We start from the raw sequence: 23,653 nt of genomic DNA, 5'->3' as shown, positions 1-23,653 counted from the left end.
TAGAAGACAACAACACGCTTGTGTTCGTTGTGGATGTTAAAGCCAATAAGCACCAGGTCAAACAGGCTGTGAAGAAGCTCTGTGACATTGATGTGGCCAAGGTCAACACCCCGATTTGGCCTGATGGAGAGAAGAAGGCATATGTTCAACTGGCTCCTAATTACAATGCTTTGGATATTGCCAACAAAATTGGGATCATCTAAACTGAGTCCAGCTAATTCTAAATATATGTATGTCTTCTCACCGTAAAATAAAAATTGTTAAGAGGGTACATCTCACATATGCGTTTTTCACAATAAAAAAAAAGAAAGAAAAGAATGTTCCATAGGTTAGACCAAAGTTTGCCTTTCTCTTCCTGATTCAACTGTGCCCTCTGGTGGTGATAGTTGCTAATAGAAGTAAAATAACTCCACTCCTTTATATCCTTTCCAAATTCATTTGTAGGTCAGCTGTGTGGAAGACAGAATAATTTCCCCGTAGAAACAAGGTTGTAAATAATGGCAGATGTTGCAGGACAACCCACCAAAACCCATATAAATCTTACTTGAAATAGTATTGATAGTAGCCCTATGTCACTTGATTTACACCCTCCTTCCTCTGCCGGCACTCCTTGTTGGCAAAACAAATGAAAAATCCCACATCCACAGTCACTGCTACTCTGTCCCCACCACCATCAGAAGTAGAAAGAGAAAAGAGAAGGGAAGAGGATTCGTGCTTCAGCCAAATCTAACATCTTTATTTATAGGCACACCTTCTGTCCAGAAACCCCACACCCTCCTAGGGCCTTCAAAGGAGTGGACCACCTAGAAAAAAACTTAAAGGTCCTCTTTGCCTCTTTCAGAATCTTGGGGCAAATATTAAGAAAATTTCGCGGGCCGGGCGCGGTGGCTCAAGCCTGTAAATCCCAGCACTTTGGGAGGCCGAGGCAGGTGGATCACGAGGTCAAGAGATCTAGACCATCCTGGTCAACAACAAGGTGAAACCCCATCTCTACTAAAAATATAAAAAATTAGCTGGGCATGGTGGCGTGTGCCTGTAATCCCAGCTACTCAGGAGGCTGAGGCAGGAGAATTGCCTGAACCCAGGAGGCAGAGGTTGCGGTGAGCCGAGATCGCGCCATTGCACTCCAGTCTGGGTAACAAGAGCGAAACTCCGTCTTAAAGAAAGAAAAAAAAAGAAAATTTTGCATTCTTCTCTCTTGCTTAACACATAGTCCTTAGCTCTCCAGGGTTTCACCACGTTGCCCAGGCTGGTCTTGTACTCTTGGATTCAAGCAATCCACCTGCCCAGCTTCCCAAAGTGCTGGGATTACAAGTGTGAGTCACTGTGCCCAGCCAATAACTCCAAAGTCAAAGTCACCAGAGTCTCCAGAGTCAAAGTCACCTTCTAAGTAGAAGGGAACAAAAAAGAAAAAGAAGGCCAGAAAAAATAAAATGGAAAAAAAAACACACACACAAAAACTCTTCTATCCAAGGTCTGCTCATACCTGGAAATCTCTCCAACGTATAACCAATAAATCTCCAAAGACCTCGTCTTTTCCCAGCTTTATAAAACTTTCCCCTAGTCCCTTCTAGGCTGGCTGGAAGAAGGAAGGGGTGAGGGAATGAACAATCCCAGTCTAGTTGGTGTAAATCATATTTTATCAATGATTGCTTGTCTTTTTTTTTTGAGAGGGAGTCTCACTCTGTCACCCAGCCTGGAGTGTAGTGGCACGACCTTGGCTCACTGCAGCCTCTGCCTTCCAGTTGCAAGTGATTCTCCTGCCTCAGCCTCCCGAGTAGTTGTGATTACAGGCACGTGCTACCACGCTGGGCTAATTTCTGTATTTTTAGTAGAGATGGGGTTTCACCATGTTGGCCAGGTTGGTCTAGAGCTCCTGACCTCAAATGATCCACCCTCCTCAACCTCCCAAAATGCTGGGATTATAGGCGTGCGCCACCGCACCTGGCTGAACGCTTGATTTTCTTATGTGCTCAACTATTGTTTGTGTTGTATGATTTTCAGGGCCTCTTTCCCAGGAAGGGACAGAAATGACATGGACCCTGCTGTATGTAAATACATTTTTTTTTTGGTTGGTTGATTGTTTAGACAGGGTCTCATTCTGTCTCCCAGGATAGAGTGCAATGGTGCCATCATAGTTTACAAAATCCCATTTCAAAGGAACTAGAAAACTGTGGAATATTATCAAATCTATTCAAAGTGACAAGAGGAAAAAAATCTGTATTATGATTTCAGTGATACAGGAAAAAAGAGCTGGAAGAGCATATAAACAAGTAAAAACACTTAGATTGCTTAGAATGAACTGATGTTAGTGCATTACTTAATTTGGAATTACCGGCCTGGGTGCAGTGGCTCACACTTGAAATCCCAGCACTTTGAGAAGCTGAAGTGGGCGAATCACTTGATTCCAGGAGTTCGAGACCAGCCTGGGCAACATGGTGAAACCCCATCTCTACAAAAAAATGCAAAAATTACCTGGGCATGGTGGCACATGCCTGTAGTCCTAGCTACTTAGGGGGCTGAGATGGGAGGATTGCTTGAGCCTGGGAAGTTGAGGCTGCAGTGAGCTGAGATCATGCCACTGCACTCCATGCACTCCAACCTGGGTGACAAAGTGAGACCCTGTCTCAAAAAAAAAAAAAACAAAGGAAGGAAGGAAGGAAGGAAGGATTGATTTGGAATTACCCTAACATTGCTATAATGCACAATTTTGTTTAATAATAAATAAAAATATTGACTGTTTTACATTTGTCAAAATGCAAAACTTCAAAACCTAAGAGGTTTAACACAGCCCTTCATTGTATTTCACAATTCTGTGGATTGGATGGGCAGTTTTTCTACAGGTCTCACTTGGGTTTCCCACGAGTTTGCTGTGAAAGGGCAGCTGGTGCTCTTCTGTGTGGTCTCTCCATGCATCTGATGTCGTCCTCCAAGACCTCTCTACATTATGGCTCGGAAGCAGAAGCTGCCAGACCCAGACCGTCGTAAAGTCTGGAGTCAGAAATCCTAGAACTTTACTTCCTCCACATTCTTCTGGTCATAATATCACAGGCTCAGCCCAGATGAGAGCAGAAGGACACAAACTTCACCTCTTTTTTTTTTTTTTTTAGAAAGGGTTTTATTCCTGTTGACTGTGGGAGTAAGTAGGGGTAGTAAATGGCAATACTTGTATTATAAAGGTGGTCAAAGGATTTAGAATCTTGACGCTGGCTTGAAAACCTTCCATGTGTACTTGCCTTTTTGGTTAAGCCCTTGGATTCTTAAAAAGTTATGTATGTGATCTTCATAGTCAGATTTTTCTACAATTAGATTTCCTGAAAAATAATTATTTTGTAGGTGAGGTCAGTATTTAGTTAAAATGTTAAATGTGTCTGAGCACTAATAGAGATGGATTATTCTGTGATTTTTCTTGCCTTTGACAACAATGCAAACCAAAAGCATACAGCAGAAAAGAATTGTGGTTGCATAATCCTTCAAAGTATTAGTTTCTGGTCCCAGACTGTGCAAATGAATTGACATGAATTGTACAGAGTAGATTGAAGAAAATCAGGGTGACAAATATTCCACAATTAGCTCTCCAAAAAAACCACTGAGTTTAGCTGCACATTTTGACAGAGCTTTTGCTCCCAGAATTAAATAAAGTAAGATCTTGGGGCAAAGAGATGAGTGGGAGATGAGTGGCAGAAATCCCATGGGAGAGAAACCCCAAACCCTCACCAGAACCTGCACAGCTACTAGCCCAGATCCAGGGCACTGCTTAGAAGCTGAGGCAGAGCTGAGTTGATCCTCTCGTTGTCATCCTGTGGGTTCTATCATTCACCAGCACATCCTTTGTCCAGTTTGAGATGATACTTGCCTGTGTTCCAAGAATCTTTAAATATTCATTTGCTTGACTGTCTCTTGAAAATAATCCCCCATCTAACGGCCAGGACACTCAGAAACACCATTTTGCTCCTCTCTCTGCCCCCAAGATGGAGGTAGAAAATGGACTCCTCATTGGGTAATGAAGGAAAAGGCTTGGACACTTTATGGGGTGATGGCTGGTGACAACAGAAAGGGAAACGTCAGGCAAAAAGAAAGGAGGATTACTTGCACTTAGTGCAAAATCATCCACTGAGCTAAGATAGCAGAGAAACACACTACTCCATTAGTGTTAAATGTCTTGTCACAGGCAGAGAATGCCAGAGCTGGAAGAGAAGTTGGAGAACATCTAGTCCCACCCTTCCATGCATCAAAGGAAACCCAGAAAGAAACAGATGTGGCCTGGAAAAGGGCCTGACTTGCTTGAAGTCAAAGAGCTGATCATTTGGCTCTGTCAGAACCTTGAATAAAATGTCCTAAGTGGACAGTATCTCCACTGCCCAACAGAGGCGAATCTGGCTTAAGAGGTCTTTCTTTGGAGGTAGATTTTTCTCTGATCCTCCCTCAAGTCATCGTAAGTTGAATGGAGAGTCCAGTTCCTATGTTCTTAGACTTCCAAATTTAATAGCTCACAGTGATACCAAACTTAAGTATTTGGGGAATTAAATTAGTTTATGGCATAAAATATAGTGAAGACAAGTTTTTAAATGGTTGTGGGAAAGCCATAATTGCTCATGGACAATTTACATTTCATAGAGACTCTATGGGACTACACAAATTAGCCCACAGATACCTGAAACAGAGTGGCACAATGCATTTAATTTTGTTGAAGTCCAAGTTTCTTTCACTGTGATGAAGGAGGAACTGACATTCTGTACAGCTATGCCTGTGTTCTGCTCATTCTTCTAAGAATACTTTGGTCACTAGAATTGTCAGGTGGAGGAGGAGGGTGTCATCCTATTGCTCAGTATTTCTCAGATAGTCACTTTGTAGCTTATATTCCCACAATAGTTTATCTTAGGATGTTTTGTGGCCTCATGCCACTCACCATTATTACACCAGTGAAACTCACCAGATTATATTTTCTGTATTCACTCCATAGGCTTCTGTTCCCTTGATAGTTTTTTGTCTTAGAAGCTTTTTTTCTGGAGAAAAACTAACATTTAGCACCACATTATGTATGTAAGGATGGATGTAGGTTTCTTTGTAGCAGATTTTAAAACTTTGGCATCAGCCCTGGTGGTTTCTGGTGTAGGAACTGAGAGACCCTTTAGTGTTCTACCTGGAGGTGTGGCTGGCAGACGAGATCTTGGGTGAGTGACCCCAGGTCCAGACCAAGCTGTAATTCCAGAAATGTAGTGGATGAGCCAGGCCCTGCTGATGGTGGACATAGTGGACTCTAAGAACCTAGTCAAAATCATAGTTTTTGGATGGCTTCATGTACAGAATCAGGTGAAGAGCCTGCTCCTGTGCCTAGCATGGTTTCACTGAGAACACTGTGCCTGAACTGAGAAGATAAAACACCCTTGAGAAGAACTTGAATGCCTGTGCCTCAGGCCCCCACACTCCTCAGCATTCTATTGCTTAAGACAACAGCACTATTGTCAGGAGCATTTTGAGAACTTTCTTGCTTTTGCTGCTAAGGTTGAAGAGAAGCAAGTACAGCATTCCTAAATCCCTGCATTCCTTGTTCCTGTGTCTTGATGGATAGTGATTTATTTTGCAGCAAGAGTGAGTCTGAAGAACTACTCTAATAAAGAAATGGGTCCTTTGCCCAATGGCATAGAGATCTTTGCACACTTATAATAAAGCAAATTTCTTTTTGAAAATTTTAAACTTAGACAGGTATTGATGGCACATTCCATTAAAATCTTTGTTTATAGGACTCAGAGATAGCCGGATATTAAACAAATCAAAAAAAGTTCCTCATGAATATCAAATTGACTCTTGATTAACATTTTACACTCTAGTCAACATTGTATACATTGTTTCTATTCAACCAATTTCAGAACTTCATGAAAAAGTTGAGTGGTAGGTTGAGTAATGGGGTAACACAATGGGAGCCTTTTCTTCAAGGCTGGCATGTGAATAAAGTACCTGCAAATCATAAAAAGAAACAAAATGAGAGAGCTTTAAAAGTAACCACTTTCACACTGGTCACATCAGTACACTCACACTGGCTAAGGTTGTTGTATGTGGAAGTCTAAGCTTTAAGACTTGGTCAGCATTTTCAGCCTTCCAGCCTCCCCCATTTGTGACCTAGAAAATCTCTGACACGTGGACTATCCTCACCACAATGTGAGCGGAGGCTCCTGCCTCTTGGTTTATCAGGCAATGCACAGCGAGGAGCTGAAATGAAAGTGTCAAGCTGTGGTGACTGCTAGGGCCAAGTCAAGAGGGAAGGGTACAGATCATCCTCACGGCCTCAGTAAAAGCCTAGGAAAGGCCAGGGGAAGAGGCAAAAATGAGAAGGCCTTCAGCCATCCCCTTGGATGACTTAAAAGAATGGTTCTCAACCTGAGTGCACATTGGAATCGCCTGGAGAACTTTATCTTTAAAATGCCACTGCCGTGGTACTGCCCCAGACCAACAAAAACAGAATTTCTACATGTGAGACTGGGTTATCAGTATTTTTTAATAGGTTGAGTATCTCTTATCAAAAATGATTGCAATCAGACATGTTTTGGATTTCAGATTTTTTTCAGACTTTGGAGTATCTACATTATACTTAAGGGCTGGGCATCCCTAATATGAACATGTGAAATCTACATGTGAAACGCTACATGAGCATTTCCTTTGAGCATCATGTTGGTGTTCAAATGATTTTGGATTTTGGAGTGTTATAAATTTTGAATTTTTGGTTTAGAGATGCTCAATCTGTAGTTATTCTGGTAATTCTAATGCAAAGTGAATTTAAAACACTAGTTTGAAACAAGAATCCAAACCTAAATGGCCACCAGTAATGTAATTTAGGGGGGTAAGAGTAAGTGAGAGAGAGGAGATGGTAGCAAACTGAACAGTACGTGATGCACCTAACAGGGTAGCTACAGTTGTCACTTACAACTGCCTAACTGTTGTCACCTACAGGTGTGAACAACTTTGCCAGTTGTCCTGGTTTTTGGATGTTCATATATAAGTTTTAAAAATTGGGTTGTATGAGACATGCTACAATGTGGATAGCCTTGAAAACATTAAGCTCAGTGAAAGAAGTCAGACACAAAAGGCCACATATTATATGATGCATTTATATGGAATGTCCAGTACAGGCAAATCTATCACAACAGAAAATAAATTAATGGTTTTCAGGGGTTGGGAAGAGGAGAAAATGTGGTGTGATTGTTTAATGGGTACTGAGTTTCTTTTGAGGTGATGAAAATGGTGTGCAATTAGATAGTTATGATGGTTGTAAAATATTGTGAACTATATTAAAAATGCTGAATTGTATATTTTAAAATGGAAATTTCATGTTATGTGAAATTTACCTTAATTTTTTTTTTTTAAGTGAGGAGGTGCAGGAGGGAAGAGATGGGAACTGGGTTGTTTGGACCAACTTAGAGCTAAACAATTCCCTTTTATGGAGATTAGAATGGAACACCTTGTGGAAGACAAAAGGTCTGTGGCTGGGTGTGGTGGCTTACATCTGTAATCCTAGCACTTTGGGAGCCCAAGGCAGGTGGATTACTTGAGGCCAGAAGTACAAGTTCAGCCTGGTCAACATGACAAAACTCTGCCTCTGCAAAAAATACAAAAATTAGCTGGGTGAAGTGGTGCATGCCTGTAGTCCCAGCTACTCAGGAGGCTGAAATGGGAGCGGGGGATTACTTGAGCCCAGGAGGCGGAGGTTGTGGTGAGCCAAGATCATAGCACTACACTCCAGCCTGGGCAACAGGTGAGACCTTGTCTCAAAAAAAAAAAAAAGTCTATAAATTGGGCTGAAGTTTTTTAAAAGAAGACAATCTAAGGCCATAATAAATGCCTCCACGTCCTTTTCATCCAAACAAATGGCAAAGCTATGTCTGTTGTACCCTTTTCATCTTAAGTCAGAGGCAACCTGGGTTTTGTCCTTAATAGGTGCTATGCAGGGCTGCACTGCTAAGTGCACTTAGCTTTGCCAGCCTATAAATAGAAATGGAACCCCTGAGGTGCAGGAGAACAGGCTGACAGGTGAAGACAATGCTGGCTACTGCTCTTTATTACTGCTCTTTCTTACTGCTCTGTTACTGAGGGGGTTACAAACAAAACCCCTGATAGCCATGTTCATTAATTGTTACTCCTTTATCAATTGCTTCTGTCCAATAACTCAACTGTAAGTCACAATCCATAATTTATTATCTTCTTCAGTGACGTTTATTACACTTTTTTTTTTTTTTTGAGACGGAATCTCCCTCTGTTGCCCAGGCTGGAGTGCGTCAGTGTGATTTCAGCTTACTGAAACCTCCGCCTCCCAGGTTCAAGTGATTCTCCTGCCTCAGCCTCTCAAATAGCTGGGATTACAGGTGTGCACCACCACGTCCAGCTAATTTTTGTGTTTTTAGTAGCGATGAGGTTTTGCCATATTGGTCGGCCTGGTCTCAGAACTCCTGACCTCAAGTGATCTGCCCACCTCAGCCTCCCAAAGTGCTGGGATTACAGGCATGAACCACCACACCCAGCCAAGTTTAATACTCTTAATTACTCACAACAGTTTAAAATTATTACTACTTCTGCGAGATGCAGCTACAATAAAGACAATGAGTGACAAACCGTTCTTCAAAGAGAGTTCGATGTTTCACTTGTCTTTTCTGGCCTGGGAATATACTTTAAATGGCAATGGTTGGGGGTAGTGGGCAGGATTAAAAAAAAAATGGCAATGGTTTTTGGAGGTCCCCAAAGTCCTACCATTTTCACAGATCAAAGTGAAATGTTATTAAAAACAAAAATAGAATTCCCCATAAATACCTAATCTTCTAAATATTGGACCATGTTTCAGGTCGGCATGAACTCAGAAATGAGTGGAATCTTACTGCAGATTAGATTCAGACTTTTTTTCTTACCTGAATTCTTCTCTGTAGTTATTCCTAATATACTCAGCTAGAGTCCTGCTATGCCGCAGACAGCTCTTGAGGATGTAAAATTGCTGGTACAACAGAACAGCTTGGCAGGGACTTAGCAGCTGAAATGAAGCTGAAAGCCCCCTCACCACTTGTTTCACAATACTGGCCACAAAAGTAATCTAGACAAGGAAAATGCAGTTATATGTAGGCTGTGTGCCAGCCACAAAAGCAACAATTTCAGCTGGAGCTTCCTCTACAAATCTAGACTGAAGCCCTCACTACTCAAAAACCACTGTTGCAATCTTCCTCATGGAATGGTATTCAATGTCTAATAAAAAGTATAGGAGGGAGCCAGATGCCTTGACTCATGCCTGTAATCACAGCACTATGGGAGGCCGAGGCAGGCGGATTATACAAGGTCAGGAGTTCGACACCAGCCTGGCCAACTATTTCTACTAAAAATACAAAAATTAGCCGGGTGTGTTGGGGTGCACCTGTAATCCCAGATACACAGGAGGCTGAGGCAGGAGAATCGCTTGAACTTGGGAGGTGAAGGCTGCAGTAAGCCGAGATCATGCCACTGCACTCCAGCCTGGCCGACAAAGCAAGATTCCATCTCAAAAAAAAAAAAAAGGTACAGGAGACCATTGCTTTGGACTAAGGTTCTGCAGTAAGCCCCGAGTCTCCCATGCTAAAGTTGTGAAACCATCCCATAAACTTTATTTATTTATTCATTATTTTTATTTTTTGAGTCTTGGTCTGTCACCCAGGCTGGAGTGCAGTAGTGCGATCTTGGCTCACTGCAACCTCCACCTCCTGGGTTCAAGCGATTCTCCTGCCTCAGCCTCCAGAGTAGCTAGGATTACAGGCACATGCCACCACGCTCAACTAATTTTTGTATTTTTAGTAGAGAGAGGGTTTCACTATGTTGGCCAGGCCAGTCTCAAACTCCTGACTTCAAGTGATCTGCCTGCCTCAGCCTCCCAAAGTGCTGGAATTACAGGCATGAGTCACCGTGCCAGGCCCAAAAAATGTCACACAATTAATCAGGGAAGAAGGGAGGGGATATTAAAAAATAAACCAAGTTTGCACCACCTTCAAGCATTAACAATTAGGCCAGCTTGTTCTGACCTGCCTCCTTACACTTGTTTGATGGCTGTTGTTCTAGGATCATGTAAACTCCAGATTATAGTCACCCTTAACTGTCTATAGACAACAACCTGAACATCGTGAAACATTGTTTTCCCTTTCAGATATTCTGCTGGGTGCGGTAGCTCAAGCCTGTAATCCCAGCACTTTGGGAGGCCGAGGCGGGTGGATCATGAGGTCAAGAGATCGAGACTATCCTGGTCAACATGGTGAAACCCCGTCTCTACTAAAAATGCAAAAAATTAGCTGGGCATGGTGGCACATGCCTGTAATCCCAGCTACTCAGGAGGCTGAGGCAGGAGAATTGCCTGAACCCAGGAGGCGGAGGTTGCAGTAAGCCGAGATCGTGCCATTGCACTCCAGCCTGGGTAACAAGAGCGAAACTCCGTCTCAAAAAAAAAAAAAAAAAAAGATATTCTTTCAGGTCTCACATACCAGTGAAACTACCAATGCCAGCTGGTCTGAAGGACCCCCATGAGGAGTGGACTCACCAAAGAATGTAGTTTCCACATCCTGATTATTTCAGCCCACTTACCCCAACCAATCAATGACCTCAACTTTCCAGCTCCTTGTTCTCCAAAATCCTCTAAAAGCCCCAGCCAAGAACTCCCCAGAGAAATGGATTGAAGGTCTCCTCTCTCAGTTTCTTCATTCAGCTACCCTGTGATTAGTAAACTTTCTCTACTGCAAACCCCTCTGTCTCAGTGCATTGGTTTGTTACTGCACAGTGGGCATATGAACCTGTTGGTCTTATAGCAGTTTCATGTCACCAAATCCAAACTAAGCTGTCATCTGGTCTGCAGAGAAGTCAAGAGACAGAAATAACAGCCAGTTTCCTAAGCAGGCCAGTTTAAAGTCTTCAATCAGGCCAGGCATGGTGGCTCACATCTATAATTCCAGCACTTCAAGAGGCCAAGGCAGGGAGTTCAAGACCAGCATGGCCAACATGGTGAAACCTCATCTCTACTAAAAATACAAAAATTTGCTGGGTGTAGTGGCAGTTTCCTGGAGTCCCAGCTACTCAGGAGGCTGAGGCATGAGAGTCAGTTGAACCCAGGAGGCGGAGGTTGCAGTGAACCAACATTATACCACTACACTCTAGCCTAGGCCTCAGAACGAGACTCAGTATCAAAGAAAATATAAAAATAAAGACCAGGCATGGTGGCTCATGCCTGTAATCCCAGCATTTTGGGAGGCCAATGCGGGCAGATCACCTGAGATCAGGAGTTCAACATGAGCCAACATGGAGAAATCCCATCTCTACTAGAAAAATACAAAATTAGCCAGGCAAGGTGGCTCATGCCTATAATCCCAGTTACTTGGGAGGCTGAAGCAGGAGAATCACTTGAACCCAGGAGGTAGAGGTTGTGGTAAGCCAAGATTGTGCCATTGCACTCCAGCCTAGGCAACAAGAGCAAAACTCCATCTCAAAAAATAATAATAAAATAAATAAAATCTTCAATCAGCGTGATAATGAAGTTCCCTCTCCTTTAATTCTTATAGAAAAGAAGTAGCCTGAAGTAACCTGATACAAACTAATCAGTTATTTTTCTATTTCTCTTTCTCCCTGTCCCTGTCTCACAAATGACTAATACGCTTTGTTCTTTGCTTTTGCTTTCTTCAGCCCTTCTTTGTCTATAAAGCAAACCCTTTCTTCCCAGTGCATTGAAACACTTATTCTCTCTTATGGAATGAAGTGTTGCCCAATTCCAGAATCACAAATAACGCCAATTAACATTTTAAAACTAAAGTTATTGTAATTTTGTCTTTTGACATCAAAGAGCACGAGATCATAGACCAATTTGGGTTTACCAGTTGACCCTCTACAAGCAAGGTTAGAACCAATAGGGACTTGCAAGGAAGTTTGGTTCCAAAGTGGAAGGAGAACTTTGGAAGCAGGAATGGGGATGGAAGAAGAGCGCAGAAAGGTCTATGTCCTCCTCCAATAGGAAAGATAGTTTTTCTTTGTTTCTACAGGTAAGAATAAATGGCCCATATTGATAAGCTGCCTTTGCTTTTCAGACAAAGTTCCTACAAGGCAGTGGTTCTCAAATTTCAATATGCTAAAAATCACCTCTGCAATTCACTAAGAACACACAATACTAGGCCCTACCCTCCAAGTATTTTCCACAAACAATTTTGATGGCTTTGTCCCCGGAGCACATTTTGAGAAACACAGCTCTAAGAGAGAAAGCAAAGAAAGCCAAGTGATGCTGATGCCACTGTACACTGGGGTTTTCAAGGGCACTTCTAGTGTCATTTCTCAGACAGAAACTAAGATGGGGCCAGGTGCGGTGGCTCACGCCTGTAATTCCAGCACTTTGGGAGGCCAAGGCAGGCAGATTACTTGAGGTCAGGTAAGGCCAGATCAAGATCAGCCTGGCCAACATGGTGAACCCCATCTCTACTAAAAATACAAAAACTTAGCCAAGAGTGGTGGCATGCACCTGTAATCCCAGCTACTCAGGAAGCTGAGGCAGGAGAATAGCTGCAATCTGGAAAGTGGAGGTTGCAGTGAGCTGAGATGGCAACTACTACTACACTTCAGCCTGGGCAACAGAGCAAGACTATGTCTCAGAAAAAAAAAAAATGAGAGAAAAATAAAAAACAAGAACAATTGAATCATAGATTGTTTCTGTTTTGCCATTTTCTTTTTTGGAGATGGAGTCTCGCTTTGTTGCCCAGGCTGGAGTACAGTGAGTGGCGCGATCTTGGCTCTCTGCTTGAACCGCCTCCTGGGTTCAACTGATTCTCCTGCCTCAGCTTCCTGAGTAGCTGGGATTACAGGTGTGCGCCACCACGCCCAGCTATTTTTAAAATATTTTTAGTAGAGACGGGGTTTCACCATGTTGGCCAGGCTGGTCTCCAACTCCTGACCTCAGGTGATCCACCTGCCTCAGCTTCAAAAGTACTGGGATTACAGGCATGAGCCATCGTGCCTGTTTTGGAATTTTCAAATTACTTTCCATAAATGTAGGCTTGTGTGAAAAACAGAAAAGAACGCTAGTGCCCTTTCAAGCTCTAACCAACAGGTCACACTACACACCCATTAAATTAGTATCAATAAAAATGTATTGCCTTTTCTATTGTAATATGTTGCAACTGGCCCCTCCCTACAGATAGGGCAAGTAGTTGGAAGTGGATTTTTCTCATTCCAGACCATTTACATATGTTGACAAAACATATATATTGATTAAACAGATATTGTCTGGCAAACACAGCTTGAACTGAGAGAGTCTGAGGCAGCAGAACAGAACAATGTTAATTAGCACATTTAGAAATTAACTTTTTAACTTTTCTAGAACTTTTCTCTAACCAAGTAAAATAATCAGAGCTGACTGACATGCAGGTGCATAGCAATGATCCCTGTTTCTGTGCTTGCAAATTTCTCTCAAATGATACATTTCTGCCCATACTGTTTAGAACTGGGTTAATATTGAAGCTTTCTTTGGCCAACCCTTCATCCTTACATGCTTTATGGTCACAGACTAGCCTCATTTATACTCAACCCAATTCTTTTGGTGAATCAACTTTAGAAGCTGAAAAAGAAACTTCCTTTTAGCTAGCGTGCAGTGGCACATGCCTGCATTTCCAGCTACTCAGGAGGCTTAGGCAGGAGGATTGCTTGATCCCAGGAGTTTGAGATCAGCCTGGAAAACATAGCAAGACCCCATCTCATTTTTTAAAAATTATTAAAAGTAAGTAAGTGCAGCCAGGCATAGTGACTCACACCTGTAATCCCTGCACTTTTGGAGGCCAAGGTGGGAGGATCACCTGAATTCAGGAGTTTGAGACCAGTGTAACCAACATGGTGAAACTCCATCTCTACTAAAAATATGAACATTAGTTGGGCATGGTGGTGGGTGCCTGTAATCCCAGCTACTCGGGAGGCTGAGGCAGGAGACTCACTTGAACCCAGGAGGCAGAAGTTGCAATGAGCCAAGACCACACCACTGCACGCCAGCCTGGGCAACAAAGTAAGACTCTGTCTCCAAATAAATAAATAAATAAATACCATGCAGGAAGGCTTACATAAGAAATAAAAGTAATAAATAAATAAAAAGAAACTTCCCTCTTTGTGTAGTTTGCAAGTACAGATCCAGAAAAAGAAAAAAAAAAAAGAAACTTCCCTGTTACATGGAGTCTGTAAAACCATAGATTACATCAGTTCACGTAATAGGGTCTGCAACCACCACACTGAGAACATAGGGTTCTTGCATCTTGCACATATGAGCTTCTGTTGCTGTGAATGTCTATAACTTTAAAACATTCTGTGAAGTGGTCTGAGGTTGGTTGGGGCCTATGTGCTACTGAAGAAGACAAGTTCATGGGCTCAACTTCTGTATAAGGCAGCTGGCTGTTCCACTGACAAATGTACCCTCTGAACCCAGCCAGCTTTGTATAAAACATATGTTTCAGGGATCCGACAAGAGAGTCTAGATCCCACAGGACAGAACCAACATCACTCTATAGAAATGGCAGAGGACCCACTGACAGTCAAAAGATGCATATTCACATATGGAAAGAGAACAGGCCGGGCACAGTGGCTCATGCCTATAATATCAGCAATTTGGAAGGCTGAGGTGGGTGGATCACTTGAGGTCAGGAGTTCCAGGCCAGCCTGGCCAACATGATGAAACCCCATCTCTACTAAAAAATACAAAAATTAGCCAAGTGTGGTGACAGGTGCCTGTAATCCCAGCTACTTGGGAGGCCGAGGCAGGAGAATCACTTGAATCTGGGAGGTGGAGGTTGCAGTGAGCCGAGATTGCGGCACCACTGCACTCCAGCCTGAGCAATACAGCGAGACTCTGTCTCAAAAAAAAAAAAAATAGAGAACATGTTACCTCGTGTCCATTAGCAGTGGAAATTTACTTTACATGACTCTTTTGAATAGATTTCCAATTAAGTGTTTGTTGACTGACTGCTTAAATTTGAGGAGGTGAGAAGAGATTAAGAGATAAAACCTTTACTAGAATTAATTCAGCAGATATTTTACTGAACATTTATTGTGTGCCTAGCACGACAGACATAGCTTCTACCCTCCCAGCATTGTTAGTCTGTAGGAAGAGAAAGATATTGTATCAGTCATGATGGACTAGATTATGCTGTGGTAACAAACCTCCCAGAATACCAATGCTTTGCTTAAAACAACAAAGGCTGGTTACTCATTCTCTCTGCATGTCCCGGAGGGGTCTGCCGGGCTCTGCTCACTGTAGTTACTCTCAGCCATCAGTGGGCAGAGCAGCCACCTTGTGGGTGCTATATGCAGAAGGAAAAGAGAATGCCCGGTGGCACACACTGGCTCTTAAAGCTCCTGCCCAGAAGTGACATAGGCCACTTCTGCTCACATTTCATTAGCCAAAGCAGCAACAGAGACCCCCCCGCAATTTCACATAAAGAGGGAAGTGCAGTCCCACCATGTGCCCAGAAGGAGAGAGAGCCAGAGTATGAGTGGGCACTAATGGCCATGACATGGCAGAACAAAATAATAACACAAACAAACGTGAACTGCAAGTAACGAGGCCTGTAAAGGAGAGGAAGAGGACACTAGGCCATGCACTATTTGTGCCTCTAATCAGGGAATCTCCCCTGTCATGGCAGGCAGAGAAGCAGCCTCCACTCCCCCAGCCCAAGAAGGAGCTCTGAGTCCTGATGGATGATGAGTAGGAACTGATCAGGTGAAAAAGGGAGGGAGCTGGGTGCAGTGGCTCATGCCTATAATTCCAGCACTTTGGGAGATGGAGGCGGGCAGATCACAAGGTCAAGAGTACGAGAACAGCCTGGTCAACATGGTGAAACCCTGTCTCTACTAAAAATACAAAAATTAGCCCGGTGTGGTGGCGAGCACCTGTAATCCCAGCTACTCAGGAGGCCGAGGCAAGAGAATTGCTTGAACCCAGGTGGCAGAAGTTCCAGTGAGCTGAGATGGTGCCATTGCACTCCAGCCTGGGCAACAGAGCCAGACTTGGTCTCAAAAAAAAAGAAAAAAAAAACGGGGAGAGAAAAGCATTTCCAACGGAGAGACAGATCCAATGGTGCAGGTCCTGGGGGAGCTGGGAGGCAGGGGTGGTGGTGGGAAGAGGGCTGGTGATCAAGAGACCCACACAGCAGGGAGGCTGAGGGACCAGAGGAGGCTGTCAGCCCTAGCACGCAGGGCCCTGTAGGCTACATTAAGGAGTTTAGTCTTTATTCAGAGGGAAAAGTTGTTGAGAGATTTAAAGCAAGGGATGACAATCAGATTTTTATTTCAAATGGATTCCTCAGCCTGTAATCTGGTGAGAAGACAGACAGAGCATTGACATGGGAGTGTAGCATCAAGGAAAGAAATGGTGATAATAGGAACTTGGATGCTGTCTGTGGGGACAGAGTGCACAAAGGATCCCAAGTGTTAGATTCACACTCACTATTTAAGGTAAATGTTTCTCTTTTTACCTAATTATACAGCTAACAATTTAATATTCTGTTTTCTTTTCTTTCTTTCTTTCTTTCTTCTTTCTTTCTCTCTTCTTTTTTTTTGAGACAGAGTCTTGCTCTTCACAGTGGGGTTTCACTGTGTTAACCAGGATGATCTTGATCTCTTGACCTTGTGTTCTGCCCACCTCAGCCTCCCAAAGTGCTGGGAATCTTAGAGTTTCTCATGAAATCAAATTCCCACTGAAGATATAATTTCAGTGCCTTAAACATTCAGGTTCCAAATGTAAAAACGATTTATTTCAATTAAATAATAAACTGTTGCCGGGCATGGTGGTTCATGCCTGTAATCCCAGCACTTTAGGAGGTCGAGGCAGGTGGATCACCTGAGGTTGGGAGTTCGACACCAGCCTGACCAACATGGAGAAACCCCGTCTCTACTAAAAATACAAAATTAGCCAGGCGTGGTGGCACATGCTTGTGCCACCCAGCTACTTGGGAAGCTGAGGCAGAATTGCTTGAACCTAGGAGGCGGAGGTTGCAATGAGCCAAGATTGCACCATTGCACTCCAGCCTGGGCAACAAGAGCGAAACTCCATCTCAAAATAATAATAATAATATTTTATTTTAATAATATTTTATAATAATAATCTGTCAAATTTACACCTTGCTTCTTTTGATAAACTTGATTACATCAGTGGGAAAATATGTTTTATTAATTAAGCACAAGAGTATCTGTATAATTAGGCCTGAGTGGTGATTTTGTTTTGACTTCTAGATACTTACAATGGGAGGACAACTTTGTAGAAAGGACATCATCCAGCTAATAGCAAACTTTGTGGATCCCAATCCAAGATTTCCCTAAAAGACTCAAGGAAATTAACAAGTTATATTCATAAAGTTCATATTGTATCTAGAAGGATGCTCATTCTTAAATACATTTTTATCCTGATAAATCCTTAAAATCAGTTTTGGAAAATAAACTAAATGAACACTTAAGAGCAAAGGTCATATTTAAATCAACCAATTTTGGAGACCATCTATAATACAAGCATTTTTGGTATATTGTTAATCATATACCATAATCATACAATATACATATATCATAATATATAATAGTCATATACTTTATAGTCACACAATACATATACTTGTTAAAAATTGTACCTGCTGAAAGACAAGAAGTATCTCATATAAAAGTGCCGTAGCCGTATCTGTATACTCCAGAATAAGCTTCTGTAACTAGAATTTTCAAGAATAATCAATGCAATGTCATAAGCCAAGTCAGAAAAATGATAATTTCCCTTGGTTCCCTTTAGGCACTTATAAAATAATTTTTTCCTTTTTGAGACAGGGTCTCATTCTGTCACCCAGGTGGGAGTGCAGTGGTGTGATCATGGCTCCGTGCAGCCTCGAACTCATGAGCAAAAGCCATTGCTCTCACCTCTGCTTTCTATGTAGCTGGGACTACAGGTGCAAGCTACCATACTGCCTAATTTTATTTTTTCAATTTATTATAGAGATGAGGTCTCACTATTAGCCCAGGGTGGTCTCAAATCCTGAGATCAAGCAATCCTCCCACCCCAATCTCCCCAGTAGCGAGGACTACAAGTATGTGCCAGCACACCCAGGTAATTTTTTCTTTTTTCTTTTGTATAGACAGGGTCTTGCTTGTTGCCGAGGCTGGTATGGAATTCTTGGCCTCAAGTGATTCTCCCACCTCTGCCTCCTCAATAGCTGGGATTCAGATGCAAGCCATTATTCCTGGCTGGTCCAAAGAATACGAATACAAAAAATTGCATACCTGATTTACAAAATCAATCCTATCAACAACCCTACTTTCTCTCAAGAATGTAAAAACATGCTCCCCAGAGTTGAAGTGAGATTTTCTGGGGAATTACGCTTATGCCCAAATTAAACTAAAATTCCTTCTGTGATATGGATAAAGGGCTTAGAGATATTTCATTGCTCTTAAGAATTCCAAACTTCTCTTTACAATAACTATCCCTTTTCTTCTTTTATTCATTTATTTATTCAACAAATATGCATCAGACACCATGCTAGGTGTTGGGGATACAAGGGAGAACAACACAGACATGGCACCTGCCCTTATCGAACATAAAATCTAGTTGGGGAACAAACATCAAACATCCAAATAAACAAATACATAATTATAAACTGAGACAAGGGCTATGAAAGAAATGTACAGGAAGTTAAGGGAGCTCTGTAGTACTAGTCTCATTTGGGGGTCAAGGAATGCTTCCCTCTGGCCCATATCATTCTTTACCTAGATTACTGCACTAGCTTCCTAATGCCCTGCCTATCTGAGTCTTGGTTCTACCCCACTCTTTAACCCCTAACCCACCATTGAAAGTGGTATTGGAAACTCTCCATATACAGTCTGTAATTATATATTCATTGTTAACATCTGTCTCTCCCAGCAGAGTATAAACTAATAAAGGCAGGGGTTGTGTCTGTTTTGCTTACTGTTTTGACTTTACTGACTAGCACACTGTTTGCTCATAATAGATGCTCAATAAATATTTACTGATTGTGGCTAGGTATGGTAGCTCATGCCTGTCATCCTAGCATTTTGGGAGGCCAAGGCAGGCAGATCATTTGAACCAGGGGTTTTGAAACCAACCTGGGTAACATGGCAAGATCTTGTCTCTACAAAAAATAGAAAAATAAGCCTGTAGTTCTAGCTACTTGGGAGTCTGAAGTGGGAAGATCACTTGAGCCTGGGAAGTCAGTGAGCTGAGATTGTGCCACTGCACTTCAGCCTAGGCAACCAAGTGAAAGCCTGTCTGTCTCAAAAAAAAAAAAAAAAAAATTACTGAGTGAATGAGTATTCTAAAGCATAACTCTGACCACATATTCCATATATTTAAGAACTATCAAATCATGTTCCATCCTTAAAAAAAAAAATCTGTTAGCCTGGTTCAAAATAAACTAATAATACATTGTTTTATTCTATCAGAAGGTATGCTTTCTAGGCAGTTTGGTATTTCTAATGTTTTGGTACAACCTTAGAAAAACAAGTAACTCTTGCTGATAATTTATACTATGTATATAGGTAGGGAAATGGTAAAGTATGACAGTTAACCCTAAAATTTCTAAGACAGTGATTTTTTTTTACCCATTAGACCCCTGCTATGCAATTACATATACATCATATTTTGCATAGAGATAGACATAAACAGTTATCAAATTTATAAAGAATGCTACTTTTCTTAATATGCATACCTTAAGACATATAACATGGATATATTAATATTGACTGAATAGTTATTTTTTCCTTTTTCTTGACCCTCTAAATCTACTTTAGACTGAATCGTTATCTAAATTTTGAGGTTAATGACAAAAGGTCTACTCTTTGATTTAATTATGTTTCTATATTCTGTGATGACATGGTCCACATTAAAAGCCAGGGCCCCTATATATGATAGTATACCCCCAAAATTCTCATCTCACCTCAGCATCAAAAGACATTTCGACTAAAGCTGAATCAGCCACCGACTGGATATTAAATATGGGACAAGATTTTGGAATCTGAGGCTCGCTAATTAAAATTACCAAGAGATTCAATAATGTTTCCCTAAAAAAAAATAAGTGAAAGGCAATTAATGAGCAGTTTTGAGAAGAAAATGGTGAAGCTAAGTTTACAAACACTGAATATAATTATGTTTAAAACAATGAAGCACTGCAGACCATCCTTGACTGAGGTTTTGGACGCTTGGACATGCAAATGAATGTCTAGAGATAAAATATTTAAATGAAAATAATTTCTTGGTCTTCTGGCTCAGAGTGAGTATAGTTCTAGAAGTGCACATAGCTTGAAAAGACTAGAAAATCTGAATTTAAGGGAGATTTGGGTAATTTCAATTATAGCATTATTTTCCAAGGAGCTCTTTATACATTGCTAGTTCCAGACAATATTATAGTTAAAATAGATATTGTGGTCAAAGGAGACAGGAAAATACTTGGTTAAACCAAGTTCATCAGATGTGTTTACTACAGGGCTTCTCATGGGCTTTTTTTTTTTTTTTTTCGAAACAGTTTCACTCTTGTTGCCCAGGCTGGAGTGCAATGGTGCAATTCTGTCTCACCCTCCCAAGTAGCTGAGATTATAGGCATGTGCCAGAGGCTTTATATGCTAATATCCACTGTGTATCTCTGGAACAAAGCAACACTATGCAGCCTTTCTTTTTTCTTTTCTTAAGTTTGATTGCTTGGGTTTTTTTGTTTTGTTTTGTTTCTTGTTTTTTGACACAGGATCTTACAATGTTGCCCGGGCTGGTCTTGAACTCCTGGACTCAAGTGATCCCCTGCCTCAGCCAAGTAGCTGAGATTACAGGCCTGAGTGACCACTCCCAGTTTTTACTTTTTAAAACTGATAATGAAAATTATATATATTTATTGCATAAAACATGATGTTTAGAAATGTGTATATCCTGTAGCATATGTACATACTTTATAAATCAAGTGAATTGACATATGCATTACCGCACATGCTTGTTTTTATATAGTGAGACCACAAAATCTGTTGTCAGCAGTTTTCAAGTATACAGGACATTATTAACTATAGTCACCATGTTTGTATGATAAATCTCTTGAACTTATTCCTCCTGTCTGACTGAAGTTTTGTACCCTTTGACCAAGATCTTCCAATTCTACCCCACCCCTAAGCCTCTGACAACCACCATTCTACACTCTCTATTTCTATGACTTTGGCTTTTTTAGATTCCATATATAAGTGAGATCATGCATGATCTCAAAAGTCAAACTCATATTTGTCTTTCTGTGCCTGGTTTATTTCATTATTAGCATAATATCCTCCAGTTTTGCCACATTGTCACAAATAACAAGACTTCCTTTTTATGGCTGAATAATATTCCATTGTGGATGTGTACCACATTTTCTTTATCCACTCAGCCATTGCTGGACACTAAGTTTGCTTCCTTTTCTTGGTTTTTGTTAATAATGTGCAGCATTTCTTTTTTTTAATATAAAACATTTTAACATAAAAATGGGATCTTGCTTTGTTGCCCAGGCTGGACTTGAACCCTTGGCCTAAAGCAATCTGCCAACCTCAGCCTCCCAAAGCGCTAGGATTACAGGCATGAGCCACCACACCCAACTCCAGCATTGCTTTTTTTGCTTTGTTTTGTTTGAGATGGACTTTGGTTTTGTTGCCCAGGCTGGGGTGCAGTGGCGCTATCTCAGCTCACTGCAACCTCGGCCTCCCAGGTTCCAGTGATTCTCCTGCCTCAGCCTCCCAAGTAGCTGGCATATGCCACCATGCCTGGCTAATTTGGTCAGGCTGGTCTCGAATTCCCGACCTCAGGTGATTCACCTGCCTTGGCCTCCCAAAGTGCTGGGATTACAGACATGAGCTCCTGCTCCTGGCCTCCAGCATTTCTTAAAATGCTTACTTGATATCCAAAACCTCAGATCTTTTACTTTCCAATGTGGGGTACTATCCATTGATAACTCACTTAAATGTTACCTGTGCATCCTCATGAACTGGGTTAATAACACTATCTCATGTTGAGTAGAACAACCCCTGTATGGTTGAAAAGGAGCTGAAGGCAGACTGCTAAAAACTCAGTTGCCTACTTTATTTGCCAACCTGAAGACAATGTCAGAGTCGATTTGAGGGGTAGGAGTAGTAAAATAATTCAGAGATAAAACTACACAAAAATTCTCCATAACCATAAGCATTCCTTTCATAATAGAATAAAGGAGAGTGAGTATAAATATTCCTGTTTAGTAAGATCTGAGGCTTTCTAATCTTTTTACAATCATTTAAATCATCACCATGATTAGAAGCTCATGATTAACCTACACTTTAATAAAAATACAATGCCCTTCCTTCAAGTCAAAAAGCAAGTCTAGTTCTTATATCTGGAAAGAAGAATTATTAGTACATTTCTCACAAAAGCAGGATATACCCTACAGGGTATTTAATAATGTTTTATTCAGGCTATTAAAATGGCCACTCTTACTTTTAGAAGACACTTTTCAATCAACAGAACACTCCCTTTAGAAGTGTTCCTTGATATTGTCCATTCAGTGTTAGATTTAATTACAGTCCTTTACTTCCAGTGACAGCTTATTTTCAAAGTATCATATATCCAAGGCAAATTATGGGTTACTTGCTATGATAACATATGAATTCAACCATAACAATACTAGGATATGAAAAACTATGGCACATTTCAAGAAAGTTACAGCAAAGTGTGTTGAACTAATACAGTCTCCACTCATGAAAATAATAAAGAGGAAAATGCTGAAATGATTAACTGCTTTATTTGCCCAAATGGAATTTAATTTGAAATCCACCCCTTCTGCCAACTTAATTTAAAATCCACTAGGGCAATCATAGATAGAAGAAATTTTAATCAAAACGGTAGTTTCGTCCTGAAAACAGAGATGACTTATAGGATTGACATCACAGCCTTAAAAATCGTCTCAACAGTTTAATACTTTATTGTTTAGGTTATTATTTCCAATGTATGAATTTTGAATGTACTATAGTATCTTTTAAAATACAGAATTCGAAGGCCACATTCATAGTCTCCTAAGTCAGTCTATGTTATTGTGGTAGGCAGAAATCTAACGTGGCTTCCAAGATTCCCAGCCTGCTGGGATACATACCTTATCAAATTCCTTCCCCTTAAGTATGGGCAATACCTCTGAATATGTTTATCTTGTCGCTCTTGTGATTATGTTATATGAAATGGGAAAGATGAAGGGATTCTGAAAATATAAAGGCCCCTAATTGGCTGACTTTTAAGTTAATCGAAAAGAGATTATCCAGAATAGGCTTGCTTTAATCAGGTGAGCCCCGAAAAAGAGAGCTTAGGCCTTCCCTAAGCTCAGAGATACTCTCCTGCCAAGAAACAAGCCACCTGAGGCGCACAGCTGTAAGGAAACTAAGTCTGCCAACAACCACCCAAATGAGCTAGGAAGAGTCCCAAGCCTCAGATGAGACTATGGCCTGGCCAGCACCTCAACTGAAACCTTGTGAGACCCTGGGCAAAGGATCCAGTTAAGCTGTGCCCAGATTTCTGATCCACAGACACTGTGAGATAAAAAATGCACGTTGTGGCCAGGCACGGTGGCTCATGCCTGTAATCCCAACATTTTGGGAGGCCAAGGCGGGTGGATCATGAGGTCAGGAGCTCAAGACC

At 41.4% G+C, this 23,653-nt stretch overlaps 1 protein-coding gene across 4 annotated transcripts in view; it reads right to left on the bottom strand.

Moving 5' to 3' along the window:
* The window catches only part of C9H12orf56 (chromosome 9 C12orf56 homolog), a 109,159-nt gene continuing 85,506 nt past the window's right edge, over nucleotides 1–23,653 (bottom strand). The window contains exons 9-13 of one of the 4 annotated variants that reach the window (XM_002752699.6): nucleotides 19,932–20,055; nucleotides 17,625–17,699; nucleotides 17,244–17,318; nucleotides 8,895–9,073; nucleotides 3,109–5,958 (exon numbers count right to left, since the gene is read on the bottom strand). In XM_002752699.6, the coding sequence (XP_002752745.4) occupies nucleotides 5,853–5,958; nucleotides 8,895–9,073; nucleotides 17,244–17,318; nucleotides 17,625–17,699; nucleotides 19,932–20,055 (559 nt within the window). In that variant the 3' untranslated portion in view covers nucleotides 3,109–5,852. Of the gene's footprint in view, nucleotides 121–3,108; nucleotides 5,959–8,894; nucleotides 9,074–17,243; nucleotides 17,319–17,624; nucleotides 17,700–19,931; nucleotides 20,056–23,653 lie in introns of those variants that run through there. The other 3 variants (XM_035256206.3, XM_078336136.1, XM_035256207.3) reach the window with 3 other exon arrangements.

Source organism: Callithrix jacchus, chromosome 9 (genome assembly GCF_049354715.1).
Source record: "Callithrix jacchus isolate 240 chromosome 9, calJac240_pri, whole genome shotgun sequence".
Taxonomy (NCBI): domain Eukaryota; kingdom Metazoa; phylum Chordata; class Mammalia; order Primates; family Cebidae; genus Callithrix; species Callithrix jacchus.
This window is presented reverse-complemented; position numbering and strand designations above follow the sequence as displayed.